Source organism: Oxyura jamaicensis, chromosome 10 (assembly GCF_011077185.1).
Source record: "Oxyura jamaicensis isolate SHBP4307 breed ruddy duck chromosome 10, BPBGC_Ojam_1.0, whole genome shotgun sequence".
Lineage (NCBI taxonomy): Eukaryota > Metazoa > Chordata > Aves > Anseriformes > Anatidae > Oxyura > Oxyura jamaicensis.
Genome location: NC_048902.1, coordinates 13,143,489 through 13,164,433, shown reverse-complemented (window position 1 = coordinate 13,164,433; position 20,945 = coordinate 13,143,489). Strand labels below are relative to the sequence as shown.

At 40.1% G+C, this 20,945-nt stretch overlaps 1 protein-coding gene across 6 annotated transcripts in view; it reads left to right on the top strand.

The window, feature by feature from the left end:
* ARNT2 (aryl hydrocarbon receptor nuclear translocator 2) overlaps positions 1-20,945 on the top strand; it is a 103,585-nt gene that overhangs the window by 31,218 nt on the left and 51,422 nt on the right. For 4 of the 6 annotated variants that reach the window (XM_035335624.1, XM_035335621.1, XM_035335626.1 and 1 more), the window contains 4 exons: positions 2,568-2,612; positions 2,724-2,768; positions 5,271-5,484; positions 7,753-7,966. In XM_035335624.1, coding sequence (XP_035191515.1) covers positions 2,568-2,612; positions 2,724-2,768; positions 5,271-5,484; positions 7,753-7,966 — 518 coding nt within the window. The remainder of the gene's footprint in view (positions 1-2,567; positions 2,613-2,723; positions 2,769-5,270; positions 5,485-7,752; positions 7,967-20,945) is intronic. The other 2 variants (XM_035335623.1, XM_035335625.1) reach the window with 2 other exon arrangements.

The window sequence follows — 20,945 nt, the reverse complement described above, 5'->3', positions numbered from 1 at the left end:
TGTAACTGAATAGTAGGAATTGCCAAAATAAATGTTACAGTTAATGTGGAATATTCTATGCTAGAAACAAAAACAAACATCAAAGCATCATTGCCATTTTTCACTTTTCCTTTTGTTCCAGTCACACAGTTTGCATTTTTTTCATTAGAAAACAAGTGGCTGCACTGAGAATAGATGCTTTGAGGCCTACGGATAACTGCCAATCATTCAAATTGTAATTGCAGCCATATAGCAGCAGCCATATTCAAGCACAGCTGTCACTATAGGATTTTAACAGGATGTGTTGCAACACCATAACATAACCTCCTGGACAGGACCAGTGGCACACAAGTTTAGCTGACGTGTTTTGCAGAAAGAATATTCCAGTCTATGGCATTAAAACTCCTGGTCTGATGCCTAGTCTAATGTTTGGTAGAAGATGTGTGTGAAGGGTACAAGATTGATGATTAATATGATCTGATTTTTGTCTCCATAAGCATTAGGGTTTCTAGGCACAGTTGTGCACATGAGTTGGTCTGTCTCCAGCCTGGCTTCAGCCATGGGTTGTGGGGAAAGCCAATATTTCCATTATTTTTATTGGAGAAGTATGGTGTACAGTGCATAGACTCTCTGATTTTAGATGCCAGATCAAAATGTGATATTTAAATCTTAAATGATGTAAAAAAAACAAACAAACAGAACAGATTGTTCTGCTTTTAGAGAGGGTATAGAAAAACAATGTAGAGATGACCAGGGCCATGTGCAGATATCCTCTTCTGGCCACGGTTGACCTCTCAAGGAGATGCTATTTTTAGTTGTCCTCCTTTTAGGACTTTTTCCCCTCTCCGAACTGCACACATAACTGATTGCTAGCTTGTGTTGGCCAAAATTAGTTGGTTAGCAAAGAATTGCTTTTTAAAAGTTTAAGCTAACCTAGCTTGCCTTTACTGAAGTACCTCAATAATGCACTCATAGAGGTCGGCTGGAGACTGGAAGGGAGAAAAGAGTAGCTGGAGTCAACAGCATCTTCAGCCCAGCCAACCAGACAATGAGTAGACAATCCCTAAGCTAGCAGCAGCACTAGAAGTAGTGGTGTTAGCATGGTGCTCCATGTGAGTTAACACACGTTGCTTCTCAGGGAGTTTCAAGGCAGCTCAGGTACCTGCATGACTTATGTAACCTGGAGACACATGCATGTACTTCTCACCTAACAGCATGTGGACATTCCTCATTGAATCTGTATTTTTGTTTAAAATTGTTCAGGCACATTATGTTTTCAGGGCAGAGTCAAGTGGAAGAAAGCAACATTTTCACTTAAATGTTTTGAGGGTGTTAGTGCTAAAACAATGTAGAAAGGAATGCGGCTCAAGTGTCACTTAAGCTTTGTCATGAGAGTTTGAATCAGACTTAGTAAGGGAGGAAAATACGAAGCCTCATAGAGGAACTTGCACATTTGTGGTACTTAAAATTACTTTTAACTCATTTCAAATGAGAAAAAGTTAATTATTAGTTTTTAGAAGAGAAAAGATGCTTAGTTATGCTGCGTTGCCTTATCAAGTAATAAGTGAAAGCTTCATAGGCTCTCTGTAGTGATAAATTACATTATTCTGGAAAGACAGGATTCAAATACAAAATCTCACTGGTCTATTCTTAACCAGCAATGCTCTTCACTTGTAGAAAACACATTAACTAAGATTTTTTTTTCAAGATGCAAAAAATGCATCTTCTTGTAACTACTTTAGCAAAATCTAATTTTGAAGGATTAGTATGTTTTTAGGAAATGGAAAGGAAAAGGAGCGTGTCATTTTTTAGTAAAACATCACATTGGTGCCCGTCTCTGGGACAGCACTTCAGAAGCAGTGAAACTTCAATACTGTAGGGCTGAAGTCCCATTGATCTGGATTTCCTCCATAAAGTTGACAGTGATACACCACAAATATCTGTTTGGGCATCTAACTTCTGTTGATTTGGGAGGGAATGAGATAACTGTTTCCTTCTAGGTATTTCTGCCAGTTTTAATTTCACTTGTATTTACCTAGCAGTTTCATCTGCCTGACAGTCTTACCAACAGATGGTACATCATAGATACCTACCAGAGCTTTTTTCTGAAGGCATCCCTCTATATTGCATTGCACTTAAGTGTGTGTCTGTGCCCTCCCGTGTTATCTGTAGACCATCAGTGCCCTCTGCTGAAAGGAGCGAGTTGTGGTTGCAATCTGGGAAAGATACAGCTCATTCACTTCCAACACAGCAATGAATATTTCATGGGCTGCTGCCGATAGAAGCTCAGTGGTGTTTTCTGTAATGGTGCTGGTTGTTAGTTTCCCAAGCAATAAGTGTACGTCAGAGTGTCTGCATAAATCCACTGAAATATGTCTTCAACTTGTTTTAAATGTACAAATGAATCAGCATGGCTTGGAAGTTTCATTAAACTCCACATTTTCTTTGCTTTATTATTTTCATGCCTTCATTTCTCTTGCTGTTATTTGTTATAGTTCGCAGTTGTGAACCTCTATGCTTTCTGCTGTGTGTTGACTTTAGTGCAATGTATAACCCTTGTGAATTTACTTGCTATCTTTTGTTTATAGGTATGATGGTGATCAAATCTCTGGTGATAAGGAAAAGTTTGCAAGGTAGGCGTGTTCCGTAGAGGTCTTCTGCTGAGAGAAAAGAGGGGAATGGTCATATCCAAAACATCTCAGTATTTATGCATTAGCTTAGAGAGCTGGTTATTTTGTTTCTAGGTGGGAAGATGATCAAAGTACTGCTGACACAGAAAGGATGGCCAGGTATGAAAAAGGAAAATCAAAAATGGTTTGCCCCCATTTTTATTTTATGTGATGCAGTTCTGACTGACACAAAAGTGCTTGAAGTCTGAAACACTAACGCTGGACCAAAGTAGGTTTGGATCAGCTCCCACAAACTCCCAAAATGTAATGTGCCTCCAAAACATCCGTGCAAAAACAAAGCTAGAATTGACAGAATTAGGACATCATCTTGCACATGTTTATGAATGCCAGGGTTCCCTGGGCAGGCCCTTTTGGAAAAGGAGCACAGCCCATCTTTTTCTTTTAAGAGTTTAAATTTGAACTAGTTTCAGGAAAGTTTCAGGGTTTTGTTTGGTTGAACCTTTTCATGGCCAATAGGTTAACATACTATTACCTTTTAGTTTTTCTGATCATAAACGAAATAGACTATTGGATATTCTTCTCTTTCTTCTCGGGAAGTCCTGCAGTCTGTTTACTCCTTATAATGGTTGTTTATAATGATCAGTAGTATCAAAATACTTCAGTGGCAGACAGTGGAGTATGTATTTATAAATGTAAAATGTGTGTTGAATATGTGTGTTCTTTGTCTCTCTTGTCTCTCAGCCACCATTTCTGTGAAAATCCTGAATTTAGACCAAGCTTTTATCATGTAAAAATGCATTTTTCTTCCCCTTGTCTGTATTTATCTTTACGTAACAAAGACTTGAACACACAAGCTCTTACGTACATGCGCACTGTCACACAAGATGTTCTACTTGTGTATATGTACACAGTCCGACTCCCACAGGCAGTGTTCTCCCTCACATCTGTGCAGACCCACACAAAGGCTGTGTATCAGCCATTTGAAATGGAAAGGTTTATTATTAAGCTGTAATAGACAGCTAACTCAGTAGAGACCTTAGCTAAGGAACTCTATGTGATGTACTAAAACACCGTGGGCTATCATTGCTGGGATCCATACCTGGATTTCCTGAGTGTAGATATAGTAAGCATAGGCATCAGTAGGAATAACAACAGCATGTAGCCCTAACACTTAGTAATTCTGGATGCAGTGCCCCATACTTAAAACACCTACATGTGCAGGGGAGAGGATATACATTGTAAAGCAGGGCAAGCCCATGCATTTCTCTATTTCAGGAAGCAGCATGCTATAGCATGGATTTTTCTCTGCATTTTCAGAAAGGGCTCCATTATTGAAGTTGTTGAAAAGTGTGCCAAGCCTTTCATGATTACTCTTCATAACATTCAGTTCCACAGAATGTTGCAGTTTCTTTTAAATTTGTGTTTCTGTACTGACCAATGCTGGTGGACTCTCCATGTGATCACCTTTCACATCTTGTTGGATCAGCCAGAGATCCTACAAGAAAATGCCATTCACAGCTCACTGAAATCAGTGGAAGATGCTGCTTTGACATCTGAAGCATCACATACCTGTTGTGTACTTGTATTTAGCTGCCACCTGACAGGTACAGTATCTGAAATATACATACTAGGCAGAGAAGTATTCTAGGTCCCTTTGGACTGTCTCTTGGTTCTGTATTTATTGGTGAAATTCCTTGATAGCGACCAAGCAGTGGTGATTTACAGTAAGGGAGAACTGAACTCCCAGATCTTCAGCTCTGGCAGACTTCAGTGACTGTCAATTTTGAGAATTCTCAGATTTGGCTCAGCAGCTCAGTCATATGTTTTCTATAAAAGATGAGAACACTGGAGCTCAGCCTGAAGCGGGGCAGCATCAAGTACTGTCATTGTTACTTCCCTGCTGTGTTAAATTGTTCTTGTACATAAATCCTGATCTTGTCTGACAAGCCAGATGTTTACTTGCTGTCTTTTGTATTCATTTTATTTATTTACTTTTTTTTTTTGGTATGTACTCTTACACCATATATGGTCCCAGTCCTGTCTGATCCTGTAGGCCTGTAGCGTCTCCCTGCAGGCCTGTGGATTTGTACTGGGATGTGGGACTTTCCACAAAGCATTACAGGACTGGAGACCTCTGTTGTCCTTAAGTGGGTGGTTGTGGGTGTTTTTTTTTTGTTGTTTTGTTTTTTAAACTGTCAGTCAGAACTGACTCTTACTCCTGACATGATCCGGTTGTTAGCAAGAGCTTTCCTCTGAAGGAGGCCTCTTGCAAGCAGAGCCAACACCTTGAGCAAGGACGGGAAGCTGTGAGATGCATGGCATCTGTAGCAAATCTGGCAGGAGTTGACAGGTGTCAGTACCTTATATTTTTCTACTTCCATTATTAGTCCTTCAACAAAGGATACTAAACTGCTTAAGAGATTAAGGCCAGAAACAAATAGGCTAGAAATATGGGTTCTTTTCACATTTATCCTTCTGTGGCCTGGATTTTCTGTCTATAAACTGAGAGATAATAGTGCTTAGCTTTGTAAAGTACTTTGCTCTGCTGGAGGGAAAGCTGCAAAACAAGTGTGAAGTATTATGATTTATTACCTCTGATTGAAATTCTTACACTGATCCTGTCTGCTTTTCTGTTGGTTTGGTGTTTCTCTAAACAATCAGGGAGAATCACAGTGAAATTGAGAGGCGCCGAAGAAATAAGATGACACAGTACATCACCGAACTGTCTGATATGGTGCCCACTTGTAGTGCGTTGGCTCGTAAACCTGACAAGCTGACGATTCTTCGGATGGCAGTTTCACACATGAAATCAATGAGGGGCACTGGAAATAAATCTACCGATGGTGCTTACAAGCCTTCATTTCTTACAGAACAGGTAGATTTTTTTTTTCCACCAATATCTGTTTTCTTTGGTTTGTGGTCTTCAGTGGTGTGAGGAAGTGCTGAGAGGAGTATGGTCTCAGTTTAACCCTTCGCTGTTGAATAGTAACTGGTACAAGCTAAATATCCAAGACATAGATGAACACAGGTTTCTTGTGGCTTTTTGGACTTTATTGTAACCATATGACAGATCCCTTGCTCTGAAGCTGCAGAATGGACATTCTTGTCCATTTTCACAACACAGGGTACTTCACAATGAGGTCTGTCCTTCTGAAAAGCAAATCACAGGCTGTCCATTGTCATTGGAGATGACTATTCATCTCTAGGACTGGGTTACTCCTATCCTAACACAGATTCTCTAAGAAAGATAGAAAGGAATCTGCCAAAATCTGCCTCTCCATCCTTAGTTTAAAGAAAGATTTAAAAAATCATTTAGTTTCGATGCATAAGTTCTAGGCAGCTGAACTGGGCTGAGATGAATCCCATCTGTAAACAGCTGAGGTTACATTTTTGATGGAGGAGGAGGCAACATGCACCCAGTTTTCAAAGAAAACCTGTGCTTAACAGAGTGCACTGGAAATTCCTAGCACCTTCATTGTTTTTGGAGTCCAGTGGGTGTAATGTGCATTTTTGTGGTCTGAACAATTTAAGTACTTACACATGTAAGTTATGGCTAGAGGTACTACTTCTTTCTGTTAGAGAAACAGCAGCTGTTGCTGACCTCTGAGTGTTCCCATCTCTACTTATTCTGGCTTTCCTGAAGTGTGCTTCTAGAGGGACTGCCATTCGATTGGCTTTTGCTAGGGCATCTTGCTCACTTGTCCTTGCAACTTGGCTTTTGAACTTTGCAGGATGACAGAGCTTATCTTTTGTTAATTATATATTCAAAGAAGTTAATTATATATTCCTTATCCTCTGTATAGTGCAGCCAGCCAGCTTGCAGTGAGGGTTTTTTTGTTGTTGTTGTTGTTTTTAATTTACTAAGGGGTTCAGAATTGATGTGCTTTCTCTACAGTAAAGAAGTTGAAGCCAGCAGAAATCTTCAGTCTGTTAAGTGTTTCTCCAGATGTGTTATCCATTTCTTTTGGGCTTTAGTAGAATTAATCAGATTTTGATCCTCACCTTATCAGGTAGTGTCTGCCACTTTCACACCAGCCATGCTGTGCTATCTAACCTGAAATGGGGCTCAGGAAGCTCCCTGAGTTTCAGATGCAGTAACTCACTGCTGTATCCTAGCAAGCCCTGATACTTGCTGAAGCCGCCAGGCAAGGGCTGTGCAAGCTTGTTTCGCTTGAACTGGGGAGACAGTTGCCATCTTTTCACATCAGAAGTTTTCAAGCTCTGTTAACCAAAGGCAGTGTTTCCGTGTGATGCATGCAAAGAACCATTTGCATATGTAATTCAAGATATTGGGTGTCTACACCAAATGTCTGAAAGTGAGGGACAGAACTGCCTTGATTTAAAGGTCTGTGGCCCCCAACTTCTGATCCCAAGGTGGAGTGGAGGCTCTGGGTGCTGTCTCAGGCAGATGTGTGGGTATCTCAGAGTAGAAGTGCTCAAGACAATGAGCAGGAGACCACATAAAGAAAGGCAAAGGGCAAGGGTGTTGCAGTCTTCCTGGGTCTCAGAAGCTTTGTGTTCACAGGTTGGAAAAGGAAAGCAAGAAATGGTGTAAGTTTTTTGTGTGATGGCTTGGGCATCCTAATAGGAGAGGAGGCTGAGGATTCCTGTCCTTGCCCCTTTCCAGTTTCTGTCTTTTATCCACCGACTGTTTAATTTACAAACAGAACTCCTCCTGAGGGGGAGAAAAAAAAGAAAACAAACAAACAAAAAGTCTTTTTGTTTTCTTTCCATTTAAATTATCCAGGACATTTAATTAAGGGATGGGTCTGCCATGTGAGTTCTAGCCCTTAATTTCCTCTGTTTGTACCTAAATAACTTTATAAAAAAATATTAGATATCTATCATGCACCAGGCAGTGAGTTTTACTTTATTTTCTTGAAGTGCATTGAGATCACCAGATAAAAGGCAATAAAGGAAAACAATATTGTTTGTTACTAAGGCCAGCAATTTATATTCTGCTGCTAATTTGGATGTGTTGTTTTTTCAATATTACAATAAAAATTTCAATATTGCAATAAAAATTTCTCCTAAAGTTGTGTTCATCTACAAAAGTCAAAAGAAAGCATTCTTTGGCAGTGATGAATGTGTTATATAATTCCATTTTCTTGCTGGTCTTCTAATCAAATCCTTTCTTTGAAAGGAACTGAAACATCTTATCCTGGAGGCTGCAGATGGGTTCCTGTTTGTAGTTGCAGCTGAGACCGGGAGAGTCATCTACGTATCCGATTCTGTGACTCCTGTGCTGAACCAGCCTCAGTCCGAATGGTTTGGCAGCACTTTGTATGAGCAGGTTCACCCAGATGATGTGGAAAAGCTACGGGAGCAGCTGTGTACATCCGAAAACTCTATGACAGGTCAGATATATCTGATGTATGGTTCTTTGCACTATGGATCCCTGCAGAGTGTTTTGACATTCAAATGCCTGTTGTTACAAATCTGGCAAAAATTGAGTTCTGCAAGATTAGGGTGCTTTTTTTCTTGCAGGCACTGCAGTAATTTAAGTCGACTTTCGCATCACTACATTTTGTTTCCTATTTATTCGACTTCAGTCAAACCACCTTCATGTAGCTCTACCTTTCAGACTTCTTGCTTGGGTAGGTTTGGAAGCTGAATTGTTTTCAGGCACAGTCTGGAAATCTGGATTGTTTTCCTTTCATCCTCAATGAACTTGTGACTTCTTTACAAATGTGTTGCTTTATGGCAGTGTTTATTTTGAAGGCAAAAATCATACTTCAGACTTTTTCATTTTCATAAAAGTTCCTTGTGGTTTGTTAACGGGAATCCTGGAAAAAAAAAATCTTGAGTTTGGCAGCTGAAAATCTAGTGTGGATTTTAAACAAGAGGCTTGCTCCTGTAGCAATGTGGTAAGTTAGCTACAGCTGACTGTGTATCATTTGACACACAAAACTAAATAATATTCACAGTATAACTCTGGCTTTTACAATTTCTCATGCTCAAGACTTGCCAATAGGAAACTGTCATGTCTTTAATAGAATCTGTGTATCAGAGCTATGAGAAATAGCTAAATCCTAAATAGCTAAATTTTAACTCAGAATTGGAAAGGGGGAAACCCAGATTCTCATTTTATTCTTCCATGTAATACATTTAGAGCTAAAGGAAAAAAAAAAAAAAAAGGAAAATTATTTCTAACAAAATCCTGATCGAGGCAAAAGTCATATAATTTCTCCTTGCTTTAATAATGCAGAATTCTGACCTGGCTTGCTGTAGTTTTGTTGTGTTTCATAACTCAAAGGACAGTGATCCAGTTTAGAGTGAACCTGCACACTGTTTACAGCTTCCATGTCAAAACAGTGCCAATTTCATGGTTTCCTGTGGTTTGAATGTGATGTGGTTTTGGCAGAGCTTTCCCGTATTCATATTGGAAACTCAAAGCAAGATTCTGTGGTAAAAAACTCCAGATGGATCAAACCCAAGTGAACATTTAGGGGAACCTGTGCAGAGCAAAACAGCTGAGTTTCATACCACTTTAAAATGTATGTGTGAGATTTGCAAAAGAGCACAATGACTGTTTTTTATTATATAGTATGCAATACATTTTAATGCACGTACCATCTTCCTCTAAGAAGCGATTACTCCAGAACCCCAACGAATGGTCACACTTAGACTTTCTAAAGTGCTCATTTGGGCTTAACATGCTCAAACTGGAGCACAACTAGACAAATACAGAGCACTTCCGGAAGTCCAACTGTATTTCTTTCAGCTTTAACTATATGCTTTCCTTTTACACTTCATCCATCTTTAGCAAGTGGAAAGAGAAGATCAAATAATAGCATTTGTAGGGCTAAATCTTTTTTCCTGTCTGAGTCTTTTAGAGTTGTCAGATCGCTATAGAAGGCTCTTAAAACTGTTGTACATGGGCAGCTGAAAGTTTTCCTGGTGTGAGGCAAACAGCAGCCTGTTTAGAGCCAGGGTGCTGAACCACACACTTTAAGGTGTGCAGATAGGCTGGATGTAGAAAGATGCTTTTTAGGAACTGGAGACTGTGTGTAATTACAGCCATTTCAAGCAAGTGCAAATGACAGTGCACAATTGGTCCTAACTATATAGGATACCTTGTGCAAGTTTTCATTTGCAAACCTGTTGTGGTTACTTGTACAGTGCAATTTTTTGGCTCCCTACACATCTCACAAGCCATAAACACAATAACAAGTCTGCTTCTGAATCAAGCATAGACATACAGTTGTATGTATCTCATGTCCTGTAAGATCATAATAGAAAGAACAAGTTTTTGAGGTGCCTACTGAATTTTTCTAGCTTTTTAATAAAATAGCATGAACCAGTTTACATCATCATATAATCTTGCTCTTTGAGTAGTTTTGTTTTAAAGATGCAACTGATGAAGTACATTTTTTATTTTTTTAGATTAACAGTACTTTTGTCTGTCTGTGGAGCATACAAATAAAACTAAAAGCTGTTTCAATTTGTTGTATTAAACTTGTATTTCCTTGACCCTGCCAAGTACCATTAAATAAGAGAAGCAGTCCTCTTTAAGGACTGTCAGCTAAGCATCACATTGCTTATAAGCAGCATGCAGTCGGACTTGAGGAGCATCACTTGTGGGTCTGTGCAACCAATTCCACTTCCTTCCTGTAACACAAGCTATATTCAGAGTAGTAGCATTGTAACAGGTAGCAGTAACTTGTGGTGAACAGAAATAGTGAGTGCCATAGTGACATTAAAAAAAAAAAAAAGTCAAGTAGGCAAATGCAGTTCTTTTAAGTCAGTGTTTACCTAACCATTTGGGCAGCCTCAAGTCTCTCTAGGATTTCGAAAGTTACATTTCGTGCAAAACAAAGGCCAATGCAGAGCTTGAAGGAGCAGCGAAGTACAAGCCAGCCAGCTGTGCATTTGATTTTTTTTCTTTTCTTACTCGAAGTTCACCCTGAACAGCAGAAAAACCCCCATCGTTCAGCAGCATCCGGCTGTTGAGCACTGGGGTTACTTAGAAAGAAGGGATTTCTGGTGAAAGAGTAATGAATCTTACAATTCTTAATTTTGCTCTCTGCCTCACCTGCTCTGGGTCTGTTTTCTCAGCCCTGTAGCCTCCTCCTTCAGCCCTTGACCTGAGGAAACAATGACAGCATCTTGACAAAGAACCTTCACTTGCTTTGCACTGGATCGGAGCAGTATCCTCTGTGTGTGTTTGTTATTAACGCTGATCGTTATCGCTGCATTGCTGTGTTGTTTTTTTCCCCAGCACCTCTCAGCAATCCTGTCATACAGAGATGTTTCAGACCCCAAGAACTTGTGAGGCTACCATTGCCAGAGAGAAGTGACAGAATGAGCTGGTGGAGAAAGCAGTCTCCCTCTCACATTTCTGCCCCCAGGAATAAGACTAGGACTGTGGTTGCATGAGCGTTTCTTTGGCAGTCATACCAGCTTATGCAATCCTCACCTCGTTTCACCCTCTATTACTTTGGCATTTATGTGGTACTACAGTGTGAGTCACATCAAGGGGGCTGGCCTAGCCGAGAGCTAACCTAAGCAAAAAAAAAGCCCTTGGTTTTAATAGAAATAGCTCTTTCACCCACCTTATCATAGGGCTACTTGAACTCTGTGCTAGTGCAAAGGAGAAGCAGGGAATAGTTATGGATAAGGAGAGGACAGGACTTCAGGAGCAATAAAGGCATATGCCAAGCTGAAGTGGCTTTTTAACTGTGGCCTAAAAAATATGATTTGTTTGAAGAGTTAATTGCTTGCTCTATTTTTAACTCTCAGGATATGGGGAAGGATGGATAGTTTCTATTTCATTTTATACCCTTGGAGATTTTATTTTTCCCTGGAAATGGAACAATTGTCTGCTTGTTTATTGTACATTAATTGCAAACACATTGCAGCAACAGGAAAGCTGAACTGTATGTATGGTTTGAAATGATCTAGAAAAGACAGCAGCTGAGACTTGATAGCAACAAATGGTGCTCCCAAGAAGGGTTTGTGTGTGTCATGGGCATGATTAATTAGAATGGGTCAGATACTCAGAGTAATAATGTATTTTCCCTTTTTGTTCTTGGAAATCTGCAGATGGGAAAAACAAATCACTTTAAATATGTGTAAGATCAGATCCCACGGTCGGATCCATTTGCAAAGACCTCTTTGTTCGTAGGATGCACTGATGAAACTTGATGGATGTTGGGGTTCAGATGCAGGTTCGGGGTTGGATGTTGTGAAGTGGTTGAATAACGCACAGGAGTGGAATCCTAATGCAAGAGAGAGCTTCTAAACGGCTACAGACAAAAAATCTCTGATGGCCCAGAAGATAGATAGAATTTAGAAAGAGTTAAGTGCAAAGAAAAACAGCTTTTGAAGAATACCTCCACTATGTTTACTTCCCCCAGACTGACTGAGGAAGCATTGTAGGTAGATTGTCCTACTGTTAAAATACAATGTTGCAAAACACCTGGCAGATTGATTTCTGCTAATCTAATTCTCCATAAGCAGTTCATGATGAGAGGAAATGAAGAATGAGAATGAGGAATGAGGAAATGAAGAATGAGGAAAACAGGTAACTGTATGGTTGTCTGGGAATACTGCAAATGACTTCGTGATATATACAGAGATAGACCTTTTCAAAGCTGCTAGGTTTCTGTTCCTGCAGCCAGCATCTCCTGTGGTGCTAATAGAAATCACTGAAGTTTATGATATACAGCTTGGAGCTCCCGGGAGCTCCCGGCAGCACAGCACATTGTAATCCATATATAACGTCTTCCTTATAGCTAAGGTGAGATGAGGAACAGCATACAGAGTCCCATCCATGCACAAAGCCTGCTTGAGACCCTCATGTTCAGAAGAAGTCTTTGAAAACCATTTTAGCTGAGTAGCTGAAGGATGCAGAAATCGTGGTCCTGTGACTAGAAGGAAGTGATGTAAACCAGAACCTCCAAAGCTTTCATTTTCAAGTGATTTTAAAATGACTAAGTCAATTTAGTTGCTAGCTGAAAAAGATTAATTGAGGTTACTTCTGGACAGGACTTGTATGCCAAGTTTAGTCTTGGCACAATATTTTATTGCCATATTTTATAAGTACAAAAAAAGTAGAACTCTATGATGGAAAAGGTGACTGACCACAAAAGAAGTTAAGCTGATAGGTACCTTTTTAGAAGAAAAGACCATTGTGCTGCAATTTCCAGTGGTTCATGAGTACTGTGAAAATACCACTCCATATTAGTTGAACAGAGGTTTGGATTGGGGAACCTGTCTCTCAGAACCTTCAAGTAATGTGTTGTCTGGTGGTGATGGTTTCATCATATGTAGTTTTCTGTCCAGCTGCAAAACTCGCTGTTACCAAGCGCAGTTTGTACACACAGCCACAAAATCTAGATGCTGTAGATAGAGTCAAATTGTCTGTAGAAATGAGAAAAACAGTGTTAAATTCAAAGGAGGGCAATGTCAGAGACCAGTGGAGAAGCAAAGTGAAGCTTTCCATAGTACTGAACAGATGGGAAGTGCTCAACAAACAGTAAATAACCGTGTGAGAGACAAGATTAGGAATAACTTCCCTTTGCAACAGATGCTCTTCTTGAAATTCAGCACAAGATTTTTGTGCTGTGAGCTGTCTTATACCTCCACGTCAATTCTTCAACTCTGATTTCTGCATGATCTTTCTTAGAAGAAAGGCGCTTCTTTTCACACACACTGCCAGCCCGTGAGTGCTAATGTGACTCTTACGCATGGTCAGCGTTTTGAACTCCAACTTGAATTAACGTTTCAGGAGAGGATCCAACTGATACGAAAAAGAATTGGATGAAATTCATCCTTGGCTTCATGTGCAAAATTCTCTGAAGAGATTCAAAGACTGACTTGAGGCATGCCCAGAAACTCAGCTCTGACAAATCAACTGCCATTATGCTTTAATGTCATCATCATCAGTAGCAGTAAAATTCATGATTAATGAAAAAGTAATGTATTATCAAAACATTTAATTAATGGGATGCCTTCTGCAATATATTAGCAAACCAGGGAGCTTCTCCTAATCTATTTGAAAATTGGGTCAGCCTATTAATAATTAAAAAAAAAATAATCTATTAGAGTTATCGGTGCCTGAATTTTTATACCAAAAAATATGTTCAGAAATGTCTTCTGACAGAATCTTTGTTCTGTGTTTTGTGGTGATTAAGATACTTGCCGAAGATGGATGTTTTTCTACCCAGAGCTGTTCAAATTCCTTCAAAAAGAAAAATTCTCTTTTGTTCATATAGGTATGTCCTTGCCGAGACAGCTGACAAAATGTAGAGTGGTAGTAAAGCTTGTTTCAGCATTTATTCCTTGGCCTTTGGTTTTGAAGAGCATATTTATCAGAGTTTTATGCATCAGAAAGGTACTGTGCATGCAGAGGGCTGTTTCAACTGGCAACATTTTATTTCTTTTTCTTCTTACTTCTGTGAACTCTTTTAAGTGCGTGAACTCTAAACAACCATCTGCCTCTGAAACGTGCCCAGCCCAGCAGCTTAGGAAGTCAGAGTACAGAGAATTAAAACCAGATCGCAATACATCAGATTTTAACATCTTAGCACAGGATGACTGACCTAGTAAGACCATTAGCCTCTGGACAGGTAGGGAACAAGTTGTATTATTTTTATGTTTATAGAGAGAATTAATAGCTACATGTGTCTTTTATTCTGGGGTAAAACAGCGGTTCATCATCCAGCGTTTTCATTGAATGCCCATGAAACTTAACAACCACTTGGATGAAGAGAAGCAATCATCCAGTAAACAACATACAGTACCAGCAGGCAGGTGTGGAAGAGGAGGAGATTAAGTTTCCATATACATGATATGAGATGTCCTGAAGTCTTCTAAGTCTCTGCAGAACTTTCTGAACCTTGACTCTTAATATTTTATGGGATTTTCCACCCACCCACACCCACCCCGCTTTATTCCATGGAAGGGTGGAAGCCTGGGACAGCTGTGCCAGGATTATTGCACCTGCAGGGGAAGGGAACAGAAATTTTTGAAAACAGAAGCATTGAGTTTGTCCGTGCTTTTTCAAGATGTGAGTTCACGATCTTGTGTAGAATATACGAGTGGTTCATGTAAACTGGGAACTTTCATGATTCAGTCTGCTTTTATGGGGGAAAAAGCTAATTCAGGCAAGACATCTTCTCATATTTAAATCCTGGAAAATATTCAGCTCATTTCTGACAAATGCCGAATCACCACGTGTTACCTGTTTTTCAGCAAAGTTATGTGGTCCCATTGGCATTGCGGAGAATGAAGAGGATGTTTCAGATGTAAGGCTTTCCATACCTGCCAGCCCATTTCTGTGCCATTGTTCCAAAGAACAAAAATCTGCCCACATCTCTGTGGAGTGTTTGTTCTGGTAGCAAGAAGGTCACAGTAGCAGCCAGAGATGGCGTTTGAACTTGGGCAATGCCATGCAAAGGAATTAGTGTTTTTCTGCTTTAGTCTGTTCAACTTGTTTTTACATGTCAGATGAAGGAAATGAGTGTTCTGCTTCCCCCAACCCCATTCTGTTTGCAAGGAAATGAATTAGTACAGTTGATGCTTAGGAGCATGAAACAAGAAAGCTGTGCTGGTATGGCACGTACATCTTGGATCTCCCACTAATGTGCTTAGAAGTGATGCCCAAAGCCTCTGTGTTTCCCACTTCTCTTCTGTTGATGTTTGATTTGATATACTGTGGTTTGCCAACTCTATCTGACAAAATAAAAAGCTTGGTGGGTGAATGAGGTTTGTCTGAATCTGTGAATGTACTGAGATCCAGAAGGAAGACAAGGAAAGTTTTAAACGTTCTGTGCATTAAATTACATGTATGGGACTTGAGGTTTCCTTTAGAAGTGAATCACCCTGTTTTTCAGTTGAAGTGGATGGAACAAATCCTTCATTCATTTGTGACTGTGTGAGCAGTGAATGTGGTTGCATGGTCTTACAGGGGCAAAGAGGAGCATGGAATTTAGCTTTTTGTGTTGTTCACGCAAGGAAGGGGAGTTGGAAGGTTATTTCTGCCTTTTGACACACTGAACAATATCACAGAAATAGAAGATCATAGTTTCCTCTCAAAAAATAGGTACTTTCAAATGATCATATTTTAAATGTATGGTACATTTAATCTCTAATTTATTCCAAGAGAATTTTGTTTTGCTTTAGTCTCAAGGGTTGTTTCTGGGGGGAAAAAAAATCCCAAATGCTGGGAGAAGTCAGCTGTGCATAAAACAGTTCATAAAGCAACTCCTACACAAACACACAGATCCAGTGGCCTCCCTGCTGCTAAGGCACTTGGTATGGGTGGATAGTACTGGAAGGAAAACTAGTGATAATAAATTCAACTTTTAACGTGACTTTACTAATTATAGTGGTTGTTTAAAGAGGTTAGTACATGTTTTTATAAAAATAAGGAAGCAGCTTTAGCCTATTACTCTTAAGACAGACTTACTACACCTGAATAGCATTAGGGGATGCTTTTAGGGTGGATTTTCAGGTGCTTGGGCATGTATCTGCAAGTGGGTTTTGTGGTTGTTATTTCTCTTTAGTCTTCATCGTGAGTTTCTCACTTGGAAAGTGCCATGTACTTAGGTCTGTTATCACAGATGTTTGACTGGATCATTTTCAGTTGCTGGATTTTTTTTTCTGTTGTTGTTTTAATGTTCAATATTTATTCAACCTTCTCTGTTTTGTTATACTGTGTTCATACAGGATGAAATATATGGAGTTAGCAATTTTTCCCCTTTTGCAAAAGATTGGTGTTTCACAAATACCTTACAAAAATGGTCAACTTCTTTGGTTAGCACGTTGCCAATAAAGCAGTCCAAGTGTGCCTCTTGGAGCCTTTTGGCACCGGCCCTGCTTGCAGCCCACTGTAAATCTCGGATGGATCAATGGAAACTCCACAGATGCTGGGAGGGTGCAGTATTAGCTTTAACATCTGCCTTGTGGGGACCCAGCTTTTCCTTCAGTCACATTAGACTGCTGTGCTGTCTCAATTAAGTTAATACAATACAATACAATATTTTACTGTTGTGTGATGAGTTGTAGGGGTTGGAGGAGCAATGCCTTGGAGTGATAGTCCTCGACCCCAAGCATCTGCTTTCTTCAAGTGGGAAATAACTGGCTTAATGCGTGCTGCTGGCATCTTTTCCTCCTTAGCTCAAGCTCTTCTATCTCATAGTAGAGGGACAGCAGAGGCTTCACTTCCACATTATTTTTCTCTTCCCTGCCAGGTTGCTGGGACTATGGCACCCACCTGCCCTGCCCTGCACAGAGCCATGTGGAGGGAAATGCTTCCCATATGTCAGGACACTACTAGCATTGTAATGTGGCCTATCACCAGTTTTCTGTGATGTGATTACAGAATCATAGAATATCCTGAGTTGGAAGGGACGCACAAGGACCACTCAGCACAACTCCTGGGTCTGCATTGATCCAGTATAAATCCAAGTGTGTCTGAGAGCATTGCCCAAACACTTCTTGAACTCTGGTGGGCTCGGTGCTGTGATCACTGCCCTGGGGAGCCTGTTCCAGTGCCTGACAGCCCTCTTGGTGAAGAACCTTTTCCTAACACCCAGCCTAACATTCCCCTATACCAGCTCCATGCCATCCCTCGGGTCCTGTCACTGTCCCCAGAGAGCAGAGCTCAGCGCTTGCTCGCTTGCAGCGCTTGCTCCTCGTGAGGGAGCTGCAGGCCGCCATGAGGCCTCCCCTCAGCCTGCTCTGCTCTGGGCCAAACAAACCAAGGGACCCCAGTCGCTCATTATGTCTTCCCCTCTAGGCCCTTCACCATCTTCATAGCCCTCCTTTGGACACTTGATCTGTTTTAGTGTAGTGCCTTAGATCTGAACTTAAGTAACCAAGAATATTATTCTTTCTGTTTTCATAGTGTGGAGACTTCTGCACATAATTCATAAATGTATTGAGTCTTCAAAAAGAGAATTAAAACCTGTTACAATGTTTTGCAAAATATACCATATCTTCATTGAACTAAAGGAGTAGAGGAGTAGCTTAGGAAAGCAACCAGACAACTTCCCTGAGTGTTTTGTTTTCTTCTTGCTTTCTTTCTACCCTTTTCTTTCTACCCTTCTTTTGTTTAAATTTAGTTCTGTCCCCAGCAAAATATCTCACAAAGTCATCCAGCATTCATTACTTATTTTCTCTAATGGGCTATTCCATTGTGTATGACTGGCTTGTGGAAGAGGCCACAGCCTAATTTCAGAACCAGATGATACTAATATTTACTAATAAGACATATATTCCAGTTATTTGAGTTTGATAATGAAATACAAATAATTCAGAATGCAAGAATTTGAAGCTTTTTTGGCAAAAGTGTTTTTCAGTAAAGCTTCCTGCTGAGCATTCAAGTGGAACAAATAGTTTAATTTAAAAGCTACTTACAAGCTTTATGTATTTATTATGCAGCTGTGAATGGTAAAAGAATAAATTACATTTCAGAGTTAGTTTGGATGGCTGTCCTGTGGTGGGAGTTTCTGTTAATGGTACTTTGGAGTAACTGTTTTCTGTGGTTTTAGATCATTTTTCTAGCTGTAGAAAGGCTGCTTTGTCTTTGAGGAGTTTTGTATCTTGGGTCTTTGGCAGGCCTTAGTGTGATAATTTTCTTCTGATCCTTCAAGTACATCTGATAGTTGTTACAGAATTTCTGCCACAGCTGTGCCCAGCTCATGGAGACATGAACTCAGTGGTATTTATTGATTTAGAATTACCTGTGGAGATCAGAATGTGTCTGTGTCAGGCCTTACGCAGCATTTTAGTACCATAAAGCTGCTGTACAAGTTTAAATGGTCAATGCAAAGATGGAAAAAGAGAGGATCATCATCCAATTTTACAGGTGGGGAACTGGAAATAGAGAGAGAGTGCTGTTGTATTTTTGTATAGGGAGGGCTCAGGTGTATGACCTTGCAGAAACTACTTTATTTAGCATGGTGAATATTTCCCATACATAAGATAACCTGTTGAGTGTTCCAAACTACTTTTAGTCCTTTTTTTATTATTATTATTATTTTTATTTTTTATTTTTTTTAACATTATCACTTAACTTTCATGGTATGCTTTGAATTATTTGCTTAGGATTTTTTGGTCCATTTTTTCCAGGTCCATCAGCACAGAAAATTGCTTGTGATCTGTAATACTATCCATTCCGATAGTCCCTTAAAGTTAATTCAACAGCGTGTTTCAAAAGTCCACATAGTTTCATTTTTAATTTAATTAAAAGGATGCATATTGGCCCAACACTGTGGAGAATTACGTGATGCAGTCTGGCTAGTCAAACATGAAGGCAGTCACAGCAGAGACCTTTTGGCCTCATGAGCTTTTATAAGAACAAGCTGCATTAGGCAAACAGCTGTGTAATGTGACGGGGTTCTTATTAAAAAACAAGGGGGGATGGGGAGAAGGCTTTTCAATTCCCCCTTTGCTGGTTAGTGTCTCCAGTTGGTAAGCAGGGGACAGACAGATTTTAAAAATAGCTACATTTCAATTGCATTACTTCGTCTCTTTTGAAAAAAAATACTTTGCTGTTGATTGGATCGGCTCTTCATTCTATTACAAGAATGTCATAACTTGACTCTAATGCTTATACAACGCCTTTTACAATTAGATGATGTAAACCTTAATATCGTTGGAGAGGGTCAAATAGTCCCCCTGAGGAGGTAGACCAGTAAGAAAAATGAGCTTTGATGGCTTATATTTATAAATGGAACATTATCCATCATTAAGGGATAGGTAGTTCAGGAATTTTTTCATGAGTGCAAAGGGAAAAATGAGCAATAGAAAGCGTTTTGTGGTTTTAAGTAGCATCATGAACATGGGGTATTCAATTTAAGTGAAATTTATTTTCCTCATTTAGGCTAGTTCATTTCAGGTTTTATACTGGTACACCAAGAGGCTATCACTGGATTTAAAGACAGATAAATCAGCCACCCAGTCTTTAGTCTTTTTATGGAAATGTAGCCGTACATTTCACATATAAGCTGATGATGTCCCCATAAGCACAAAGTTGTCATGAGAATTTGTGGACTTTCTGAAAATCACTGTAGATTATGTTACTGAGAATTACTGTCTACATCTGCAGTGTCTTGATAACTTGTATTACTTTTGTGAACTTGGGCCCTGATCCTAACGGCACCTCCTGCTTCTGGTTGACCAAGTGAAAATATTCTCTTTTGCTTCAGTTTTTTCATCTCTGAAATAGGAATAAGGGTATGGATCTCCTTTGAATGTTACTTTAACGTCTGCTAACAAGAAGTACATGCTTGCAGCTAGTTATTTGTTCTGTATACTGATGTATTTGCTTATTGATATATTAGTGATGCTTTGTAATGTGGGATACAGTGCTGCTTATTGCTATGTGATAAAACAAGTACACAAGAGCAGAGAAGCCTTATACCTGTGAGAGCTAAAGCAGTTTCATAACATTTGTGTGGAAGGCACTAATCTTCAGAGCAAGAGCGACTGCATTTTATCCATATTGTCCTGTGATCATCTTTGTTGATATGAGTGCAGAATAATTACAGCTGGGAAGCCCTTTGTGGTCCCTGATTTTGTTCCGGGCTGTGGAAGGCTGACTGATTTAACATTTGTGTGATATTCTCAAGGGTTGTTGGCATATCATCATCCCTATGACTTCATTCTTCTGGATGTCTGGGATTATTCTGCATGGCGTGGTTACTCTGCACCACACCATGCTGTTGAACAGTCAGGCAACATCCCATCTCGATTCTGGAAGGAGACTTGCCTACATGCGATCTGTCAACATTCCCAATTTTCCTTGTAAAATGGCAAGTGGGACAAAGGCAGGAAAGAGCTACGACTTGTTCCTCTAGGTCCCCAGCTACGAGACTCCACACTCACCTTTTCTGCATACCTGAGAATTACTGAATGCTGGAAGCACAGCTGTGTCAGTGGCATTTGTGCCCCATTTGGCTTTTCCTGTTGTCATCCAGCAGAGCCTTGCCCCATTCTCCTGGCCCTGCTATGCCCTGTTCCACCCAGGTGCCACCTCCAACCCTCCCAGTCCCACAGGGGACATGGGGAGACACTGGAAGCAGCATGTATTTCCTTTGCCCACCTCTGCCTGCTGCTGTCACTGTCCTTTTTGGTAAAGCCTGAGGATTAAAGGTGTTTTGTACTGAGCCTCTTGGATGCCTGAAGATCCCAGGAGGGGTTGGACCAGGGCATGAAATCCTATACAGAAGCAGCAGAGAGGTATAAATGGTGTATTGCTATACAGCCTGGGAGGTAGGGTGAAGTCTCTGGTGGGAAAGTCACATCATCTCTGCAGTCAAACCAGCTGGGAACCAAGGGTGGGAGGTGTGCATGGGGTTGTAATGTCTTCCATGCAGAATCCAA